This window comes from Alternaria arborescens (assembly GCF_004154835.1).
Source record: "Alternaria arborescens strain FERA 675 chromosome Unknown contig_4, whole genome shotgun sequence".
NCBI classification, from domain to species: Eukaryota; Fungi; Ascomycota; class Dothideomycetes; order Pleosporales; family Pleosporaceae; genus Alternaria; species Alternaria arborescens.
In genome coordinates this window covers 841,544-859,270 of record NW_021167859.1, presented here as the reverse complement: position 1 = coordinate 859,270, position 17,727 = coordinate 841,544, and the positions used below count along the sequence as shown (strand labels likewise).

At 51.7% G+C, this 17,727-nt stretch overlaps 8 protein-coding genes across 8 annotated transcripts; 5 read left to right on the top strand and 3 right to left on the bottom strand.

The window, feature by feature from the left end:
* Positions 1 to 660: 660 nt before the first annotated feature.
* AA0111_g2390 (hypothetical protein) lies at positions 661 to 1,451 on the bottom strand (the record flags this gene model as incomplete). The annotated part of the gene is made up of 2 exons (XM_028648156.1): positions 661 to 1,015; positions 1,069 to 1,451. 2 exons carry the CDS (start codon positions 1,449 to 1,451, stop codon positions 661 to 663), a joined length of 738 nt encoding a protein of 245 aa, XP_028510143.1.
* Positions 1,452 to 2,791: 1,340 nt separating this feature from the next.
* AA0111_g2389 (hypothetical protein) lies at positions 2,792 to 3,751 on the bottom strand (the record flags this gene model as incomplete). The annotated part of the gene is made up of 3 exons (XM_028648154.1): positions 2,792 to 3,256; positions 3,398 to 3,654; positions 3,712 to 3,751. 3 exons carry the CDS (start codon positions 3,749 to 3,751, stop codon positions 2,792 to 2,794), a joined length of 762 nt encoding a protein of 253 aa, XP_028509849.1.
* Positions 3,752 to 4,137: 386 nt separating this feature from the next.
* On the top strand, positions 4,138 to 5,580 carry AA0111_g2388 (hypothetical protein; the record flags this gene model as incomplete). Its single annotated transcript, XM_028648153.1, has 2 exons — positions 4,138 to 4,235; positions 4,344 to 5,580. The coding sequence occupies 2 exons, from the start codon at positions 4,138 to 4,140 to the stop codon at positions 5,578 to 5,580; spliced, it is 1,335 nt and encodes a 444-aa protein (XP_028510314.1).
* Positions 5,581 to 5,837: 257 nt separating this feature from the next.
* AA0111_g2387 (hypothetical protein) lies at positions 5,838 to 7,447 on the bottom strand (the record flags this gene model as incomplete). The annotated part of the gene is made up of 2 exons (XM_028648152.1): positions 5,838 to 7,370; positions 7,424 to 7,447. 2 exons carry the CDS (start codon positions 7,445 to 7,447, stop codon positions 5,838 to 5,840), a joined length of 1,557 nt encoding a protein of 518 aa, XP_028509854.1.
* A 1,731-nt stretch (positions 7,448 to 9,178) lies between these two features.
* AA0111_g2386 (Secreted protein) lies at positions 9,179 to 11,466 on the top strand (the record flags this gene model as incomplete). The annotated part of the gene is made up of 5 exons (XM_028648151.1): positions 9,179 to 9,520; positions 9,605 to 9,869; positions 9,915 to 10,226; positions 10,275 to 10,611; positions 10,665 to 11,466. 5 exons carry the CDS (start codon positions 9,179 to 9,181, stop codon positions 11,464 to 11,466), a joined length of 2,058 nt encoding a protein of 685 aa, XP_028509855.1.
* Positions 11,467 to 12,603: 1,137 nt separating this feature from the next.
* AA0111_g2385 (hypothetical protein) lies at positions 12,604 to 15,041 on the top strand (the record flags this gene model as incomplete). Its single annotated transcript, XM_028648150.1, has 5 exons — positions 12,604 to 12,796; positions 12,847 to 13,099; positions 13,146 to 13,833; positions 13,885 to 14,502; positions 14,667 to 15,041. 5 exons carry the CDS (start codon positions 12,604 to 12,606, stop codon positions 15,039 to 15,041), a joined length of 2,127 nt encoding a protein of 708 aa, XP_028509856.1.
* A 247-nt stretch (positions 15,042 to 15,288) lies between these two features.
* On the top strand, positions 15,289 to 15,501 carry AA0111_g2384 (hypothetical protein; the record flags this gene model as incomplete). Its single annotated transcript, XM_028648149.1, has 1 exon — positions 15,289 to 15,501. One exon carries the CDS (start codon positions 15,289 to 15,291, stop codon positions 15,499 to 15,501), a length of 213 nt encoding a protein of 70 aa, XP_028509857.1.
* Positions 15,502 to 16,630: 1,129 nt separating this feature from the next.
* Positions 16,631 to 17,674, top strand: AA0111_g2383 (hypothetical protein; the record flags this gene model as incomplete). The annotated part of the gene is made up of 1 exon (XM_028648148.1): positions 16,631 to 17,674. The coding sequence occupies one exon, from the start codon at positions 16,631 to 16,633 to the stop codon at positions 17,672 to 17,674; it is 1,044 nt and encodes a 347-aa protein (XP_028509850.1).
* Between the last annotated feature and the right edge of the window lie 53 nt (positions 17,675 to 17,727).

The window sequence follows — 17,727 nt, the reverse complement described above, 5'->3', positions numbered from 1 at the left end:
AAGGAAACAAAGAAGGCCCGAGATGGTTGTACATCTGACCAGATATCTGCGTCCACACCTAGGTTAAAAGGAAACGACCTGCCTCCGCGGAGTGAGATATCCGGAAGTAAGACGACAATGCCTGTTGGCCTCCCAGAGGCATGTGAAGTAGATACGCGAGCGTGTCTCCGACCGAGGTTGGGAGAGCTGTCGCTTGTAAAAGAAAAAGGAATATTTACGAGTCGTCCGCGGAACACAAGTTCAAGATATGAAAACCACATCGACATCCAGGAGGGCGACATTGGTACAGCAGTGATGATATACCTGTCATGGTAGACGCATGTTTGGTACGCTCGCCAGGGTCCTGTCGACCTTCTGGAATTCAACACACCTTGCAGGATGAGAGTCGAAGTGTGACGCTTCGTTCCCAGCGCATCGAGTAAGCGCACATCAACGAGGTTGCCAACACGACAAGTTCTACTAGGACAATGTATTGAGATCGTCTGGTGGGCATTGAGGATCATGTATGCGAAGTATAATACGGGCGCGAAGCTGACAGAGACAAGACTGTTTGAGGTGTTGCAAAGATCCATTCATCTCAATGCAAGGACTATGTACGATTCCGAATATTTACAGTGAAGTGTGTTTCATCTCAGGGATGCTGATCAGCGAGTCACCCGTCTAGCAGGTGAACTTCTTTGGGCCAGGGATGGTGTAGGTGGAGGCCTTGTAGGCATCGTAGGTGATGCCAGCGTCAGAGCCCTTGTAGGCGCCGGGGAAGGAAACGAGACCGCTGGGCTTTGTGCTTCCACCACCGGTGACCTTGAGCTGATGGCAACCAGGGTAGAATTGGGCACCAGGGTACTGGTATGCGGCGTGCAGCGCAACAATTTCGTGGCGAACGAGGTAGTAGCCAGGGGCAATGCACTTGGGGATAGTGTAGGTGACGGAACCACCAGGGACCTGGAGAGCGTCGGAGCCCCAGACATCTGAAGTGCCTTGGCGGCCATCTTCCTGGACCTTGAACCAGACAGCACTGTCACAACGTTAGCACGACGAAGGTTGGACCAGAGAGAGAGTATCACTTACGCAGACTCGGGCATCCAGTCGTTACAGCCAGTGTCGGGGCACTTGGCCATGTATGTGATGGTAGGACCCATATGGCTCTCAGGCCATAGCGTCCAGAAGAGCTCAACATCAGAACCAGCGGCAGCCTCAGCATGCAGGGCAGCAGGCTTGGAGCCCTTGATACCACCAGCAGCGTAACCACCGCATTGGACATCAGAGATGGCAACGTCCTCAACAGGCCCGTTGCCCTGGATGGGACGCGAGATACGCTTCACGTCGGTCATGTAAGGGTCTTGGTAAGGCTGGTAGAAGACGTATTCCTTGCCGCCGATGGTAGCGTTGTTGACATAGCCGTGAGCTGCAACGGCAGTAGCGAAAGCGAGGGCGGAGGTGATGTACTTCATGGTGGAAACGTTCGATTCGAAGGACTTGAAGAGAGAAGTGAAAGTGTGTTGAAGATACGATCCTGCGTAATGAGTGTGGTATAAGCTGAAGAAGTGAAGGACTTTTTAAGTTGGAACAAAAGAGTGAATGGATGCAATGCGATCGGTACTGAGTGACCTGGATGCCGGAATAGATTGCTCGAGGTTGCAGCTCTTATAGTACACATGGTTTGCTCGGTGGTAATTACTCCACGACACAGGGCTGCTGTGCGTCACACAGGATTGTAAAATGTTTGAAACTTGCCATGGCGATGCATGCTGGAGGGCGATCATGAAGGAGGGTGCGTAGATTAATCACGGCACGCTAGCGACACATGGTGGTCTTGGTGACTCCACAGTTCCCCTTTGAGGCTGCAAACAGTAGCTTGATCTAGCCGCTGTCCCCGTAAAGGAACACGTTGGAAGTAAGCGAGATGAGTGTTGGTAGTAGAGTCTCTTGTCAGACGTCATATTTATCGAGTCCAAGCAAACATGCTTTTTGCGAGGAAACAGAATCAAGGGCGATACGCCCGCAGGGCGGCGGTTGCGGACGAACTAGAGTGGAGTCTCGACCGTCTTTGAAACATGGCGTGCAAAACATGTCAACGACGCTTGCGATTCACGATTGGTGGACATGAGTAGATGCTTGGTCGTTGTCTCAGATTAGAGATGGCATACACGTGATTGCGGATGTCGCTACCGGGTTATCCTGCATCGTCGGAGAAATTAATCTGTATGTTATATAGAGAAAGCCGGGTTGCCGGTCGACATTGTGTCACGATGCCACTACCTGAATGCCGAACGCCTTAGATTGCTGCGGGATTGCTGCGATGCGACCCGGGGGGTTGGGGATATGATTTGGAGCGGACGCTATGTTAGATTGCGATGCGCTGGACAAGATCTTGGCTTTGGCTAGAAGGTGTGGGCGAAGGAATCCGATGAAAGTCACAAATTTATGTGCATGGTCAATGTGAGGTCAGACACTCGGTGCTGTGTTAAGTATACAAGTGACAGTGTCGAGAGTTGCGTTGGGCTCGTGAGGTGGCTGACTATCATACTCGTGCGACCAAGGCTTCGGTGACTATGTAGCACATTAGCAGATGCAATGTTTGCATGACATCACTGAACACAGTCTTGGCTCATACTCATGATTGAAATGCAGAAGCATTTGTAGGCATCAGAGAGTAAGTATTAACACAGCTGCATGAAGTAACCTGCAACCTATCCATGAACTCCGAGTTATGGCCGCAGACGTTGGAGTATGCCAACACCATGCCCTGAGCTCCAAAAAAAGATCGCCATCTACCCATGTCGTGATTTCTCTAATATCCAGTAGCACCCGGTGCCTTCTCGTCTTTCTTCAAGCTGAGCAGTAGTTCTCGGAATCGAGCCTTTTCGCTACCTGATGCGCCGCCCTTGGTGCCCTTTCCACTCAGATCAACCAACTTGGCGATGCGCTCCCAGCTGGTGCCGCCTGCAGTGGTGTCGTCGCGGTTTGCGAGGAACTCCTCAGCCTCCTTTCGTGTCTTGGCAATCTCCTTGTCCTTCTTGTTGTTGTAGTTCTCGTAAAAGTCGTCAATGTTCTGCTGGGCCTCCTTGATCGTCCTCTCCTTGCGCTCGTGGGAAACCTCGTCGCGGTGCTGGATCTGGAGGTCGCGGCGCTCGCGCCATTCCCGAATGACGTCGGGTTCGGGTGAGTCTGATCGCTGTGGGGTGAAGGATGGGGCTGGTTGACCGGGGAGGAAGGGCAAGCTGGAGCCTGTGATGGTGCCGCCGGGAGCCATGTGCTGCTGGAGTCAGTATGTTGCGTCAGAATATGGTTGTTCCATGGTCAGTCGATCCCAGTTGGCAGAGGGAGCAATTGTATGTCGAACATGCCAGATCGCATCCTTTCGCAGGCTGCTGTCAAGGAAGCAGACGGTGCTTACATCGTTGGTCGTGTCAATGGCGGGGAAGGAGCTCTCGAAGCCGCTCATCTCCTGGCCGCCCACGTTGGCCTGGCTGAAGTCTCCCCCAAGCAGGTCATCGTCGCCATCCTCAACCGTCGCGGCCCGGTCGTTTTCTGAGGCAAACTGGTCGGCATCGTCACCGAGGAGAGCGCGTTCACGGTCGAGGAAGTTGCTGGCATCGTTGTCGTCGCCGGCAATGTCGAAGTCTGCTGCATCGCCGCGCGCTTCAGTCTGGCCTGGGAGATTTAGCATTGAATGCGGAGCTGCTTCGGGGGTTCAATGGCTGAGCTCACCAGCATCAATCTCGTCTAACGAAGGAAATCGGTCGGCCATTGTGAGGGTAGTGTGTGCGGTGGGTATCGTGAGAGGAGAGAATACGGGATTGGCGACAATGGATTGCGTACAGGTGTCTTGTTGTTGCGTCAGGCACAGTTACCGTCCGTCACGGCCAGGGAGCTGCTTGGCGCGACCGAGCCACGTTTAGCCGCATACCACTTAGCGTCAAGAGCTTCCCTCACCTCCAGCTCTCTCTTCCATTCCCATCCCCAACACACGTCATCACTGTAGTCGCGAGCACTCGCAAAGCGTATATCGCACGCTGAAGGCTTCATCAACACTGCTGCCATCGCTTGCATCGCCGCAACTTAACTGTCGTACTAGTCGCGTGCGCGCCGTCTTTCAGTAGCTGGCTGCAGCTTTTATTCGTGAAGACTCTAATCATGGCTTTCACCGAGGACAGCCTCAAGGCAAAGCTCTCATCGCTCAATGAGACGCAGGACGCCATCTCCACCGTTGGCCAATGGATTCTCTTTCACAGGTAAAGCCTTCCATCTTCTGCCAAGACCACATTGTGAGGTTGGCGCAATCACTTTGTCTGCATCCATGTGCTTCACGCGACGGACTTATGCTAATGGCACGTGTACAGACGACATGCCGAGCGCATTGCCCAAGTATGGCTCCAACGTATGAAGGAGGTGCCGCCAAACAAGAAGCTGGTTCTCATCTATCTCGCCAACGAAATCACGCAAACCTCCAAGATGCGCAAGAAGGAGGAGTTTTTGCGCGCATACGAGCCCATCCTTGCCGAAGGGACGACAGTAGCCTACAAAGGCTCCCCCCACGAGATACAGAACAAGATTCGGAGAGTAGTCGAGGTTTGGAGGCAGCGCAATATCTTCAACCAGGCTGTACAGCAGGCAGTAGAGAGGTCAATAGACGACGTTGATCGCACCAAGTCTACGCGCAAACCTGCTCTTGGCGGATCACTCTTCTCCAGCTCGACAGTTCCCCCTGAACTCACGCCTGTCGCGCCGCTGGCCACCACCCTCCAGAAAGCCGACCTCGCGACAAAACCCGCCGTCACCGCCGCCAACCAGGACTATGAGAAGCTCACCAACCCGAACGCTGCGATTCCATCCCCGCCCATGCACGCCGCAGGGCTCGCCGCGCTCTGTAAGAAGCTTGCGCTGGCCGAAGGTGCTGTCGCTGAGAGCATCAAGGCACGCAAGGCCCTGATCACTGGCCTTGAGCAACTCCTCGAGACGAACAAGAGGAAACTGGTCGACGAGGAGGCACAGGAGGCTGACCTGAAGACGCGCAAAGACGCTATAGAAAGCCGAAAGCGCGCCGTCGAAGAAGCCATCCTCAAGGGCTTGTCAGCGGCAGAGCAGAATAGGATCTCGACTGCGCCTCTTCCAGTTGCTACGACCTCGCCGGTCGCTGCTACCTTCTCAGCTGCGCAGGAACGCCCTGAAGTCGAGGAACTCACTCCTCCGCCTATGGAGTCCTTCACGCCTGTTGGATCCCCCCAGCAAGCCCCCGCACCCAGGAACGACCCCGTACCGGCCATCCGCGACGACGAAATGCCTCAACCCGTTGCTCACCCTGTCGTGCCAGAGACTGCCCCTGCGCCCGCGCATCACACAACCCAGCCAGAGTATGCAACCGCAATTGGCGAGCCGAACCAGCACCCAGCCGCAGACCTCCTCAAGAGCCTGCAACACGCGCGACCAGGTGCCGAAGGTGGTGTCTATGGCCAGCAAGCGTATGAGAATGCGCACAAGAAGAGGAAGATGAGCAGGAATGCGGACGATGACTTTGCCGCATTCGCTGGCGATCGAGACATGGCCGGCATTGACGACAACTTTGCCGAGCTGATTTAGGAAAACTGTTGTCTCAGCATGGCCAGAGGAGTTGATTGTTTGTAAGCATATCGGAGGCAACGAATTAGACGTACGGATAGTTATAGGGGAAAAGTCAAAAGGCGCACACATGTAGCTCAGAGCACATGGCCATGTCGAAAATTGTTATTCGAAGATACCAGGATCCATCATAATGTACAATTACAGCATTCATGCTATCCCATATGTCCGTCATCATAATTCATTCTAGCATCGCAAGCCGTCAATAGGCGCGCATCTCACGCCTGTCCTGGCATCTTCCTGTTCTTCTCAATCTCGCCCATAATCTGCTGACCCTCCTCGGTAGTTGCGTCAATAACGCCCTCCTCGAGGCTCAACATGCCACCCTGACCCAGCTTCTCTACCACCTCTTCCGCCTCATCCACACTCATCTTGGCTAGCACCTTGTTTACCTCGTCCAGTTTCCCGCTCTCAAGCGCCCGCTGCAATCCTGGTGGGAAGCTCTCGAAGATCTGCCTTGCTTGCTCTTCTGCCTCTTTTTCTTGGGGGTCTGTAGCAACCGACTCCTTGGGCGGAACAGAAATGTTGATTTGCGTGTTGGGGTCTACGGCGTGGAGTTGGATCTGCTCTACACCTGCGCCTTCCGACTGTGGGTTCTCAGCGCGTTCTTTCAGTATCTCAGCAGCGCGTGTCTTGATACGGTGGTATGTAGAATCTACATCGTCGTTGAACATCTTGCCGGCCTGGTGGTCTTTCGTTTGTATGCGCTTAAAGAAGAGCTCCACGCCTTGCCGGCCACCAAGTTGACGGCAGTACTGCAGTAGAAGACCTTGATGCACGCATTGTCTAGCGTGTTTTGGCTTGCCATCGAGTTCGGAATTGAAGGCTTCCACGAGGAGTCCGTCGGTCTCTTTTTCGGCCAGGATCTCTGGGTGCGCCATCAGGAATTGTAGGCATGCATACCAGTCTCCGACTTTTATCTTTGCAAATTGCTGTGCGAGGGGTGAGGCGGTGATGTCGTCGTCATCATCTTCGGGGGAGGCTTCAACGACGCTTCCTTCTTCGATGTCGCCATCTGCGCCCGATGATTGACCTGTGTCTGTCCGGGTGGCTGCGGGCCGTTGCGGGTTGTTGAGCAGTTCGACTGTGGGCTCCTTCTTCGCTACTGTCGAAGACGACGCGGCGGCCTTCTTCTTCTGCTCTTCTTCAGCCTTCTTGACGTTGGAGTAGCTGAAGCCCTCGTGGATGTCATCGCTAGTAATGTGCTTCTTGTCCTCCTTCTCCAGCTCGTCCAGCTTTGCCAGCAGTTGACTCTGGAGATCTTGTATGCGCGCCTTCTCCTTTTCCAGCCCTTGTATGAACAGTGTGTACCGTGGCTCGTCGCTCTTCTGCTCGTCAATGTCCTTCTTGACCGCGTCTACCAGACTCGCCATCATCTGTGGGTACGTGGGCTTGTCCTTGATATGCTCGTGAACGCCCTCTGGTGGTGGTGGCGGCCGATCTGAGCCGCCGTCCTTGTCGATCTTCATGTCCATCATGCTCTCCATCATGGCCTGGAAGACGAGCTGGTCGTCATTTGCGCCATTTCCCTCGGCCTGCTTGTCCTTGTGCGACTTGAGCGCGGTGAGGAGACGGTCGACGCGTTCGGTGAGGCCATCGTTGATGATGCGCTCGTACTTGAGGGTGCGTATTTGGTGGCGGCGATGGTCGCGTTCCTGGTGTATTTGGGCTTGCTTTGCGCGAATGAAGGACTTTTTGTCCACGTTGGGGTGTACTTCGATGTCGCTGTCGTCAGAGAGCTCCAGGGCGTCCTGATGCAATGTCAGAAGCTGCTGCCGCGGAATCACAGAAGCGCATGACTCACCCATTTGCTGTAGTTGATCACCATCTTAGCTGAGATCTGGGTCGTGTGCTACAGGTCGGTGCTTGTGTTGCTACTCGAGGCTGCACGGTGTTTAGTACGATTGCGGGGCTGAAGTGGCATGTCGCGTTCGGACCACACTTCGTCATCGAGAATCTTCGACCAACTTCACTTTCACTCCATGTCATCCATCACGCAGCGCTGCTATCTCTAGCAACGTCTCACTTCGCAGGCAAAATCTCGCGGGTACACAAAGTCGTTGATAGACCCGTATCTCAAGTGCAGCCTAGATTGGACCATCTTCTATCTTTGTATAGGTCTCGTACGCGAAGTGGAAAAATGCCTCCGGACTTTCCTGATGATCAACTTTGAGAAGCATCTCCTGGTTTTTGGCTTCCCTGGAGTTTTGCGATGCCTCATGAACACTTGCTTGCAGCACTGTATCAAATAGGAAAAGTAAACATCCCTTCTAATAGGAGTACTCCTTCGTATTGCAATAGGGCATATTGAGAGCTGTTTTAATATAAACAGAGAATACAGAAGACTACAACACTATTAGTTTTTGCAGGTTTTCTTGTTAGGAGATGATATAGGCTATAAGGTAGAGTTTGTTATCTCTGTGCCTGTCTAGTTTTTTCTCTCCTGTATAGGTGCAGAACAAAGAGCAAGGCGGTGGCCGTAGTCGATAATGATATCCAAGCGTGGCAGGCTTTACTACCAGATAGAGCTGACATGAGGCCTTGGTTGAGCTGGTTTGTTGGTAGCTCTTTTGCAAGGGTTAGGCCTGGGATTGGCCATGACTGCAAAGTTGACAAAGGAAGTATCACGAAGGGTATAGTTGTAAGCATGGCCAAAATTAGAGGGCTTAGAGTACGTTTTAGTTGATGGTTGGCTATGTTGTGGCTGAGGTATGATCATCTTGTATTGCAAAATCGCTAATATACATGCAGCTCCGATGTTCACTTGCAACTACCAAAGACGAAGTGCAAAGCGCGCCGGCGGGTGTGTTTATGTTCATGATATTGAACGATGTTGCTAGGACATGAAATTTCAGGTATAGTTGACGGCCGGGAATAACTTGCAAGAGCGGTACGCCGAGGTGTGCGTCTGCATTGAATAAAACTTGCTCTCGAGATATGGTATCTGTTGCTAACATTCATCCCATATTATCAAATCACCAGTAACTATAAAAACAATCGAAGGCAAGAGCTGAGGTAAAAATTTGTCCATGAAGAGGATAATCTTTCACGTTCCAGTAAGACACCCAAGATACCTGAAATTAGGATGTGCTACACGCACTGATCAAGTTGAGTAATCGTCAAGGGTGGGGAGCTTCCCAGAATCACTGTAAAATGAGCCGCATCCTGAACGCATTGATGAACACGGGTTGGCGAATAGTGGTGTAGAGATACGGGAGATGGCTGAAGAGAACTATCGGAGAGGTGCGATGACACGTCCCGGTCCTCGGAACGCTAATCAACGCGCTTGTCACTTAACAGGCAGGAGAAAGCCCATATCAAGCTTTTTGGCATCCGGCATCGAAGACTTGTCAACGGCAAGCTCCAAAAGCTTATCTTTTTCTCCAATGACAGTCACACGTGCGATCTTGCCGCTTCCGCCCCTGCGTTCATGCTTGTCTGACGGCGTGGGTGGCGCAGCCGACGCGATCTACATTCGCGTACCTGCCGTCAAGGTTGTATAAGAAGACGACAGCCTACTTGCTTACTGCCGCGCACTGCCATTCACTCTATCTTGACAATGCGGTCTTTTGCCTTTGGCGCTTTTGTCTCCATAGTAGCGCCTGCATTGGCCTGCGAAGGCCATCACAGCTGCTACGGACCGTTGAAAGACGATGTCGTCCTGACCAGAAACGTTCGACGCATGCAACCGGACGCGCAGAATGCGACCACAACACCCAAGGCGCCTCTCGAATGGGGTCAAATCAATTTTATGCATACTACCGACACCCATGGATGGCTTGAAGGTCATATCAAGGAGCAGAATTATGGTGCGGACTGGGGTGACTACGTTAGCTTCACCAAGCACATGAAGCAGAAAGCTCGGAGTCTCGGTGTCGACCTGCTTCTTGTAGACACAGGGGTTAGTGTTTCTCATGTTGCCCTGGGGACGATCAGGGCCACGCGCGTGGTTGAGAAATATAGCAATTCCACTAACATACGACAGGACCTGCACGACGGTGCAGGATTGAGTGATGCAACATCTCCCAATGGCAACGTCTCGAATGTTATCTTCGAAAATGTCGACTACGACTTGTTGACCATTGGAAACCACGAGCTCTATGTTACCGAGATCGCCTACGAGACCTTCAGCAACTTCTCCAAGGTCTACGGAGACAAGTATCTCACTAGCAATGTACAGATCATCAACCCAGCTACTGGCCAGTTCGAGTACATCGGATCTCGTTACCGTTACTTCACCACCGAACAGGGTAATTTGAATGTCTTCAAGAGTGGCTAAATGCTGATATAGACAGGGCTCCGAATCATGGCTTTTGGCGTTCTCTTTGACTTCACTGGCAACAGCAACGTCTCCAAGGTTATCAAGGCAGCCGACATGGTGAAGCAACCGTGGTTCCAACAAGCCGTGAATTACACCGAGCCGATTGATCTGTTCGTGATCACTGGTCACAACCCGGTACGGACAAGTGTCTCCAGCAGCACGATGGGCACTGTCTTCAAGGCTATTCGCAGCATCAAACCAGACGTGCCTATTCAAGCTTTCGGTGGACACACGCACATCCGAGACTTTGCTGTATACGACAACAAAGCTACGGGACTTGAGTCTGGTAGGAACGTGTGACAAGTTCTGATGTAATTATCTAACATCATTCCAGGTCGTTACTGTGAAACTCTAGGTTGGCTCGCTATGTCCGGTATCGAATCGAAGACTTGCAAAGCACAACACAACCCCAAGGGTGTACCAAATCCTACTCGTAGCGCGATAGTACCAGCGAGTACAGGGACTGCATCTGCCAGTGTGCATCTGCCTACATCTTCTTCAAATTCCACAATCCGCTACGCTCGGCGATATCTGGACTGGAACCGTAACACGTTCGCTTATCATGCTGAGAACAGTCAACCCTATACCACATTTGACACATCTGCTGGCACTAGCATCAGCGCCGAGATCACTTCAGACCGAAGCAAGCTCAATTTGACCGATTTGTACGGGTATGTGCATTGACTATTCGCACGATCTAAGATGTGGACTAAATCTTGAATAGTTGCGCACCAGAGACATACTGCCAGTACTGCAAGCCTTTCCTGGCTGAAGGTAATATTTTTGGACTGCTACAGACTGCATTGGCTACAGTCGTCGTGAATGAAACGCGCAAGGATGTTCCAAGACTCATCATTATCAACACTGGATCTGTTCGTTTTGACCTTGCCAAAGGTCCCTTCACATACGATGACTCTTTCATTGTATCTCCCTTCGATGATGCCTTCCAGTTCATCCCCGATGTACCCTACGAGCAGGCTTCTCAGGTGCTTGGTATACTGAACGCTGGTGCCTTCCAGAAGAAGAAGCGGGATCTTGAGACTGCCGACTTTGGCTTCAGCCCCATCCTCGCAGACCGAGACACCTGCCTCGATCCGCCACTCACTCACCACTACGAAGGGGTTACACGCCGATCGAAGCAAGGTGGACGTCTTATCCGCCGCCAATCTACTGCTCCTAATCCAGGTTATACGACAAAGGACGACTTCGGTACCGATGGAGATGATACAATGCACTCGGCTATCCCAGACTACTCGCAACCCAACGACCTTCAGGCGAATGGCTCTTTTCCGCTTGATGGATCCATGCCAAAGACCGTTGATCTTGTTTTCTTGGATTTCATTGCTAGCTACATTGTCAACGCTCTTAACCAGCCAGATGTTGGGGGAGACTTCTCGCTCAGTCAGGTATCGTACTACATGGACAAGAGCTTTACTACCAACAGCTACCTACCAGCCTATGCTAAGATCGCCTGGCAGGCGAATGTACCAAACTGCCCTGTCGGAGAGGGAATTGGTGCCTCGTAATGTACAAAGTACTAACCGAGATATTGCTGTGCTTGTACAACAGTGTATGGAATGTGAACCGTGAGGAGATCGTCAGTATAAGAATAGCCATAGCAATGTCAAACCAGCGCTTCCGCATGTGTTACAAAATACAACCTCAGGCCATGCTTCTCGCAAGATGAAGAAGACGTCAAACCAACTACCCAAAGTCTGCGCCATTACCCTTGGGGCTTTTTCGGGCTCATGACACGAAACCTTCGATCCTTTTGTGGGATGACCACTCGCCATCAACGAAAAAGTTAAATCGCAAGGCGACGAGCTCCTTCGTGCAGCGCGCCATACTTCTCTGAATGTATTCCAATATACTATTCGGCATGAGCCAAGATTCATGAATCCTCTACCAATGAACAAAAGGCCCTTTCAAGCTGCCGAAAGACCCTCACTCTTCCAATTCTAGATATCGTCAGGAAACTCCCAGGGGTTTTTGCAGCAAAAGACAAAAAGAAGGTTAGTGCGACGCGCTAACGACGCGAGCACAGTCCACTCGCCTGGACAAGAACCTGAGGCAAACAGAACCATTCCTCTCACACTACCCGTTTGAGAGTTCACCCCGTACCAATACTCCGCTGTCTTATCGCTCAATGGACCTATGACAGCTGCAGCGCATGCAGCATGCGCCACATGCACAGCAGACTAGGCCCGACATGTGAATATGCGACGCGAACCACGGGCCGAGGAGCTTAGGCCTACCACGCGTGGTGCAGCTTTTCTCTACGAAAGCAACCTGCCCACGGCAAAAACGCAGGTACCGTGTCTGATTTCTATAGCAGACTGGAGCTAGCGTTGCTTGGCTATGCTGGTGGTGCAATGAGTCGAGTTTAATAATGTGGCTGATATCCGATCTTCGTAGGGGTAGGTATCTTCCGTTTCCTCTTTGTGGATTCTCTCCACAGATTTGCTTCTATATCTTCGTCGTTTACACTCGCTGGCGAGGGTTTTGAAGTTCGGTATACGCTCCTTGACTGCCATTCGTTTCGTTATATCTTTTAATACTCGTCTTATCGTTCGTGTGCTACTTGGGCGTCATTTCCTACAGATATCTTTGCAAATCACAGGCACTCCTTCCACTCTTTACTTGACAGGCTTTACGCACGCGATATGCAACTCTCTAGCCTTCGTGGCACTCTGGTGGTTTTTTTGATCGCATACCTCAACACCGATGTTGCTGCGATCTCGAGAGATGATCTTGAGACGCACCGGCTGCTGCGAGCGGCCACGAAACGGTCAGACCTCTACAGGAGAGGCCTGAGGATCACCACGAGATTTGAGACCGAATTGGCTTACGTTGAGAGTATGTTGGAGTCATCTCGTCCTTCCACAATATCGCTAACAGTGTGCCAGATGAGAACGTCTGGAATGACGAGTCTACATTTGCTTCACAGGTCAAAGTCAGCTCGCAGAAACCTCTGCTCAACTTGGAAGAGCATGAACACCATCTGCAAGATGTACAGTGTGACGACGATACGATGAAACTGCACTTTGTAGATACTTCCTCAGCACGAGATGCCCGATCGGCTTGTCATGGTGCTCACGGAGGCCTAATTATTACGTCACATGATAGCTGTAATAAGGAGGGTGAACGATCGGTATATCAGTAAGCTTCTGACAAGTATCTCAAAGACTTTCTCTGATGATCCCAGGGTACATGATGCGTCATTCGCTAAGGATGGAGAAGCCCTTGAGCTATCCGTCTCAAAGACGACATGGCAAGCAGCGTTTGACTACGTGGACATCTCATTTGGTCACACTGCGGAGGACCATGTATACCGGCGCCATTCCGACTTTACGAGGCTCCGCCGCAAGCGACAGAATAGAATCGACATACCTGCAGACACTCCCGACGATGTCAATACTGTCGCCTTTGACCTGGGATCAGAGCTTCTCAACAAGACCTTCGGCCTTGAATCCTTCTTGTCAGCAATATCTCCCGGGAACCCAGTGCCCGAAACATCGGTACCAATTGAGATTGGATGTAAGAGGTGTACGACAAGTGGGCAGCTCGCTCTTACACAGGGCGCCTTCAAGATTGACGCTTCACAAATTGATCTGATTCCGGACGCCTTCGAAGGCGGAGATGATGGGAAAGAAATCACGAGTGTGATTACTGGTGGCTTCGTCGAGCTTGTGGCTACTGGTGTTGGTGCACGACTTGAGTTGTTTGCCAGACCAGTCAGCTCTGGTGAATTCGAGATCACCTTGTTCCAGGTTCCAATCGCTGGTTTCGTGATTCCTGGCGTTGGCAAGGCTGGAGCTATCTTTGAGCCAAGGATTGCGTTCGACTTTGAGGTGCGCGGTACACTCGAAGTCAACTACGGGCTTGAGGTCACAGTATGTATAGTCTTCTGGATAATCGTGGCCATTTGATACTGACGTTATCAGGTTCCTGATGGTTCCAGCCTCCGAGTGGAACTTACGGATCTTGCCAGTAGCAGTCTCACTGGTTTCCAGGAGTCCAGACTCACTCCGTTGCCTGTCGAAGTCAATGTGACTGATGCAGAGATTCTACTCGGTCTCGCCTTCGTACCTTCGATACCGATTGGGTTCGAATTCCTGGATCAGCTGAAGGCTGAAATAACACCTTCTTTGCAGTTACCCCGTCTGGACGCGAAGCTATCGAGCAAGATTGCCGAGAACTGCGGTAATGGCAGTAACAACACTCATTCAGATGCGCCATTTGCGAACCACACGGCAGGATTATCCCCCGAACTCATCAAATTGGGCCCTCTGGCCTTGGTCGAAGCAAACGTCTCTCTTTCGATCGATATCGCTCTAGACGTTTCCTTGCCACCCCTTCCACCACCTTTCAATGCAGTTGGAATTGAAGAGAATATCTTCACCGCAGTCTTTCCTTTGTTATCGTCCTGCGCATCGCCCGACGATGCTTTCAACAACGCTACAGGCGTCGTAATCCCCCCCTCAATGGCTAGCCACAACGCCACGGCACCGATGCTGAACGCTACCATGGGAATGGCGCGTGCTGATAATACAGCGGCACTTGTCAGTGAAGAGGCGGCCGCTCCGACACTTGACCCGAGCATCTCTTTTATATTCGCTAGTGATGTGGTGTCTTCGACTTCGGAGTTGATTGCTACTTCGACGCCGATCAGTACTATCGTGTCAGCAACTTCTCTCACAAGTACTAGACCGACACTGATGAGTAGCACAAGGTCTACAACCTATCTTGCAAAGACTACTTCGACACAGGCAAGTTATACTGCTTACACAATTCCTTCACTGAGCACTACTTCTACAATAGTGAGCGAGACAGTTTCCACGCCTTGTACTTCTTCTCTGTTATACCCTACTTCGACGATTGCGATCGAGAAAACCTCTACTACTTGTACTACTTCTCTAAAGCCCACTTCGACACTGATCGACTACACTGTCTCTGCGACATCATCACCATGTACTACTACATCGACAGCGGCCTATGGTTACACCACATCGTCAACGTCCCCTCTGGAGACTACGACAACGCCATACGACACCACTTGGACGAGTCTTACCACAAGAACAACTTACATCACTGTGCCTGAGTCTATAGCGACTTCGACCCCTTGTTCGCTTACATCAACCCTTACGACGAATAGCTCGACATTTTCGGAACCGCAATATGCCACTGTGCTCCCGGTTTATTCCACAAAAACACCGGTTGAGTCCGCATCGCCGAATTCATCTCCACGCCCATCTTCATCGTTCATTCCTGCTTATAACACCTCGAGTTCGGCAACTCCAGTTTCGTCATCTGCAGTATCGGTTACACCAATTGCATCCACACCCATCATGCCTGAGAACCTGCCTCCACCAGCACCGGTAGTTACCATGTCGGTTGGATTCTTAGTCCCAAGTAATGGCAGCGCCGCACCCACAAATCGAACAGGCCTCCCAGAGTTTACTGGAGCTGCGACAAGGGTGGTGTCTGTGTCCAAGACAGAAGTCATGCTGGGATGGTTGGTTGGTGTAGTCGGCTTTCTAGCCATTGGAGCACTGTTCTAATCTCAGTTCTTTTCGACCTGTCAAATAGATACCCTTGTGCTTGATTTGCCCACCATCCTGCTCTGCGTTGATCTTTTGCCCATTGTAAGCACAAAGAATTCTCTTGTAGTGTTGATATAGGATTCTGATTGACTACTGAAGCTTCGCAATTGTAGCCAATATGTCTTTGCGCTGAGACACTACATCCGGTCTGTATATGTCCACACAGATTGGAGCTGGGTAAATGCCAACCTCGTCTACGATTAGCTTCATCAATCATTTCTAGAGTAATATCTGCTTCTCTCAAAAATACTGGTTCTCTCTAGTTGCTCTGAAACCGCGATATCGTGATTCATCTCGCCTGATTGTTTGTTTCTCTTTTGTAGTGAAGACAAATCCGCCAGCGAAAAGACATCCCGCAACCTACGGCGACTTCATTGGCATCTCTGTATCAAGCCTACGCCATCCAAAACACGGCAATGCGGCTTGCAATAGAGAGCTTGTTGTTTCTGTCTGCTCGGGTTTCCCTCTGCATGAGGTGCTTCCACCAATCTGCGCTCTGGCTCCTACGACCACCAGCCATCTGCGATACTGAGCCTCTCGCAAAAAGAAGTATACAGCATCACGATCATGCCCGGATGCTGCGATTCCAAAAAGAAATGACTCAAGCGAGGCTCGAACTCGCGACCTTTCGCGTGGTCACTGTGATTGTGAGGCGAACGTGATAACCAACTACACCATCGAGCCGATGTTTCATGCTGAACGAGCAAATTAGCACAAATATAATTTGTGGCGAGACATGTCGGCGAGCAGACTGGGAGCAGCTCGTTGAGGCTCGGTGCGGGGCATCAGGGGTTCGAGCTCGTGGATACCTGCCCTCCCTTACGAACGCGAGACGGGTATCCCAATAAGCGATCTAGGACAAGCCGAGGTATTTTCCTTATTGATATTCTCGATGACGTGATGCGTCATCTGTGACCAGACGTAGCCATGGTAATATTGCGTTTGTGTGGCCAGCATGTCGTGTAAGGCCCTTACACAGGGCGTTGCTTACTCCACACTCAGCGCAGTATAACATCTGACGAGGTGCTTCCGATCTTGCAAACGATCTTCGTTCCCATACTTCTCCTGAGGTGTACCCTAGTTTGCAATGTCGACGCTCAAAGAACAGCTGCCATGGACGTCGTCGCCGCTAATCATGAACGCGCCTATGGCGGGGTTCGCAGGTGGTAAACTCGCGTCGGCTGTAACGCTCGCGGGTGGCCTTGGTATGATCGGAGGTCTGTTCAATATGGAAGACGTAAAGAAAGAGCTGCGTACTGCCGCAGAAGCCTTTAGAGCCAAGCCTGACCTCTCGACATCGCGTACCCTTCCAGTTGGTCTCGGCTTCCTCCCTTTCATGCTAAAGCTGCAAGACATTCTCCCAGTAATCGAAGAGTTCAAGCCTGCCGTGGTCTGGCTATTCGTTCCGAAATCGTTAGACGACTTCGCGGAATGGGTGTCGGCGATACGCAAAGTCTCACCAGAGAGCAAGATCTGGATTCAACTCGGTAGTGTGGCAGCAGCTCTTCACGTCGCGAAGATCGCGCAACCGGACGTTCTGTGTCTCCAAGGTGCGGATGCTGGGGGTCATGGCTTCGAGAAGGGTGCAAGTATCGTTTCACTGTTACCAGAGGCGTCGGATGCACTTGCCGCGGGAGGCTTCTCACATGTGCCCATCATAGCATCAGGCGGTATCGCTGACGGACGCGGCGTTGCTGCCGCACTCACACTGGGTGCTGAGGGCGTTGTGATGGGGACGCGTTTTCTGGCTTCGGAAGAGGTGAACGTACATCCCGTGTACCAAGCTGCAGTCCTGGAAGCACAAGATGGCGGTCAAGTGACGACGCGTTCGAAGCTGTTCGATCAGCTGCGCGGCCCCAACATATGGCCAGAGCTGTATGATGGACGCGGCTTGGTAGCCCAGAGTCACCGGGATTCTGCGAGTGGCATGAGCCTAGAAGAGATACAAAACTTGCACAACGAGGCTGTTACAGGCGAAGACAAAGGATACAAGACGGGCTTGCAAGGGCGCGCGGCGATTTGGGCTGGCACTGGTGTGGGTTTGGTCAAGGAAGTGCAAAGTGCGGGAGAGATTGTGCGGAAGGTGCGACAAGACGCTAGAGATATTTTGGCCAGAGTGGCGAAGCTGTAGTAGGAAGGAGTGGTGGTGTGTACGGAAAACTACTCCATCACAGCATGTGTTCA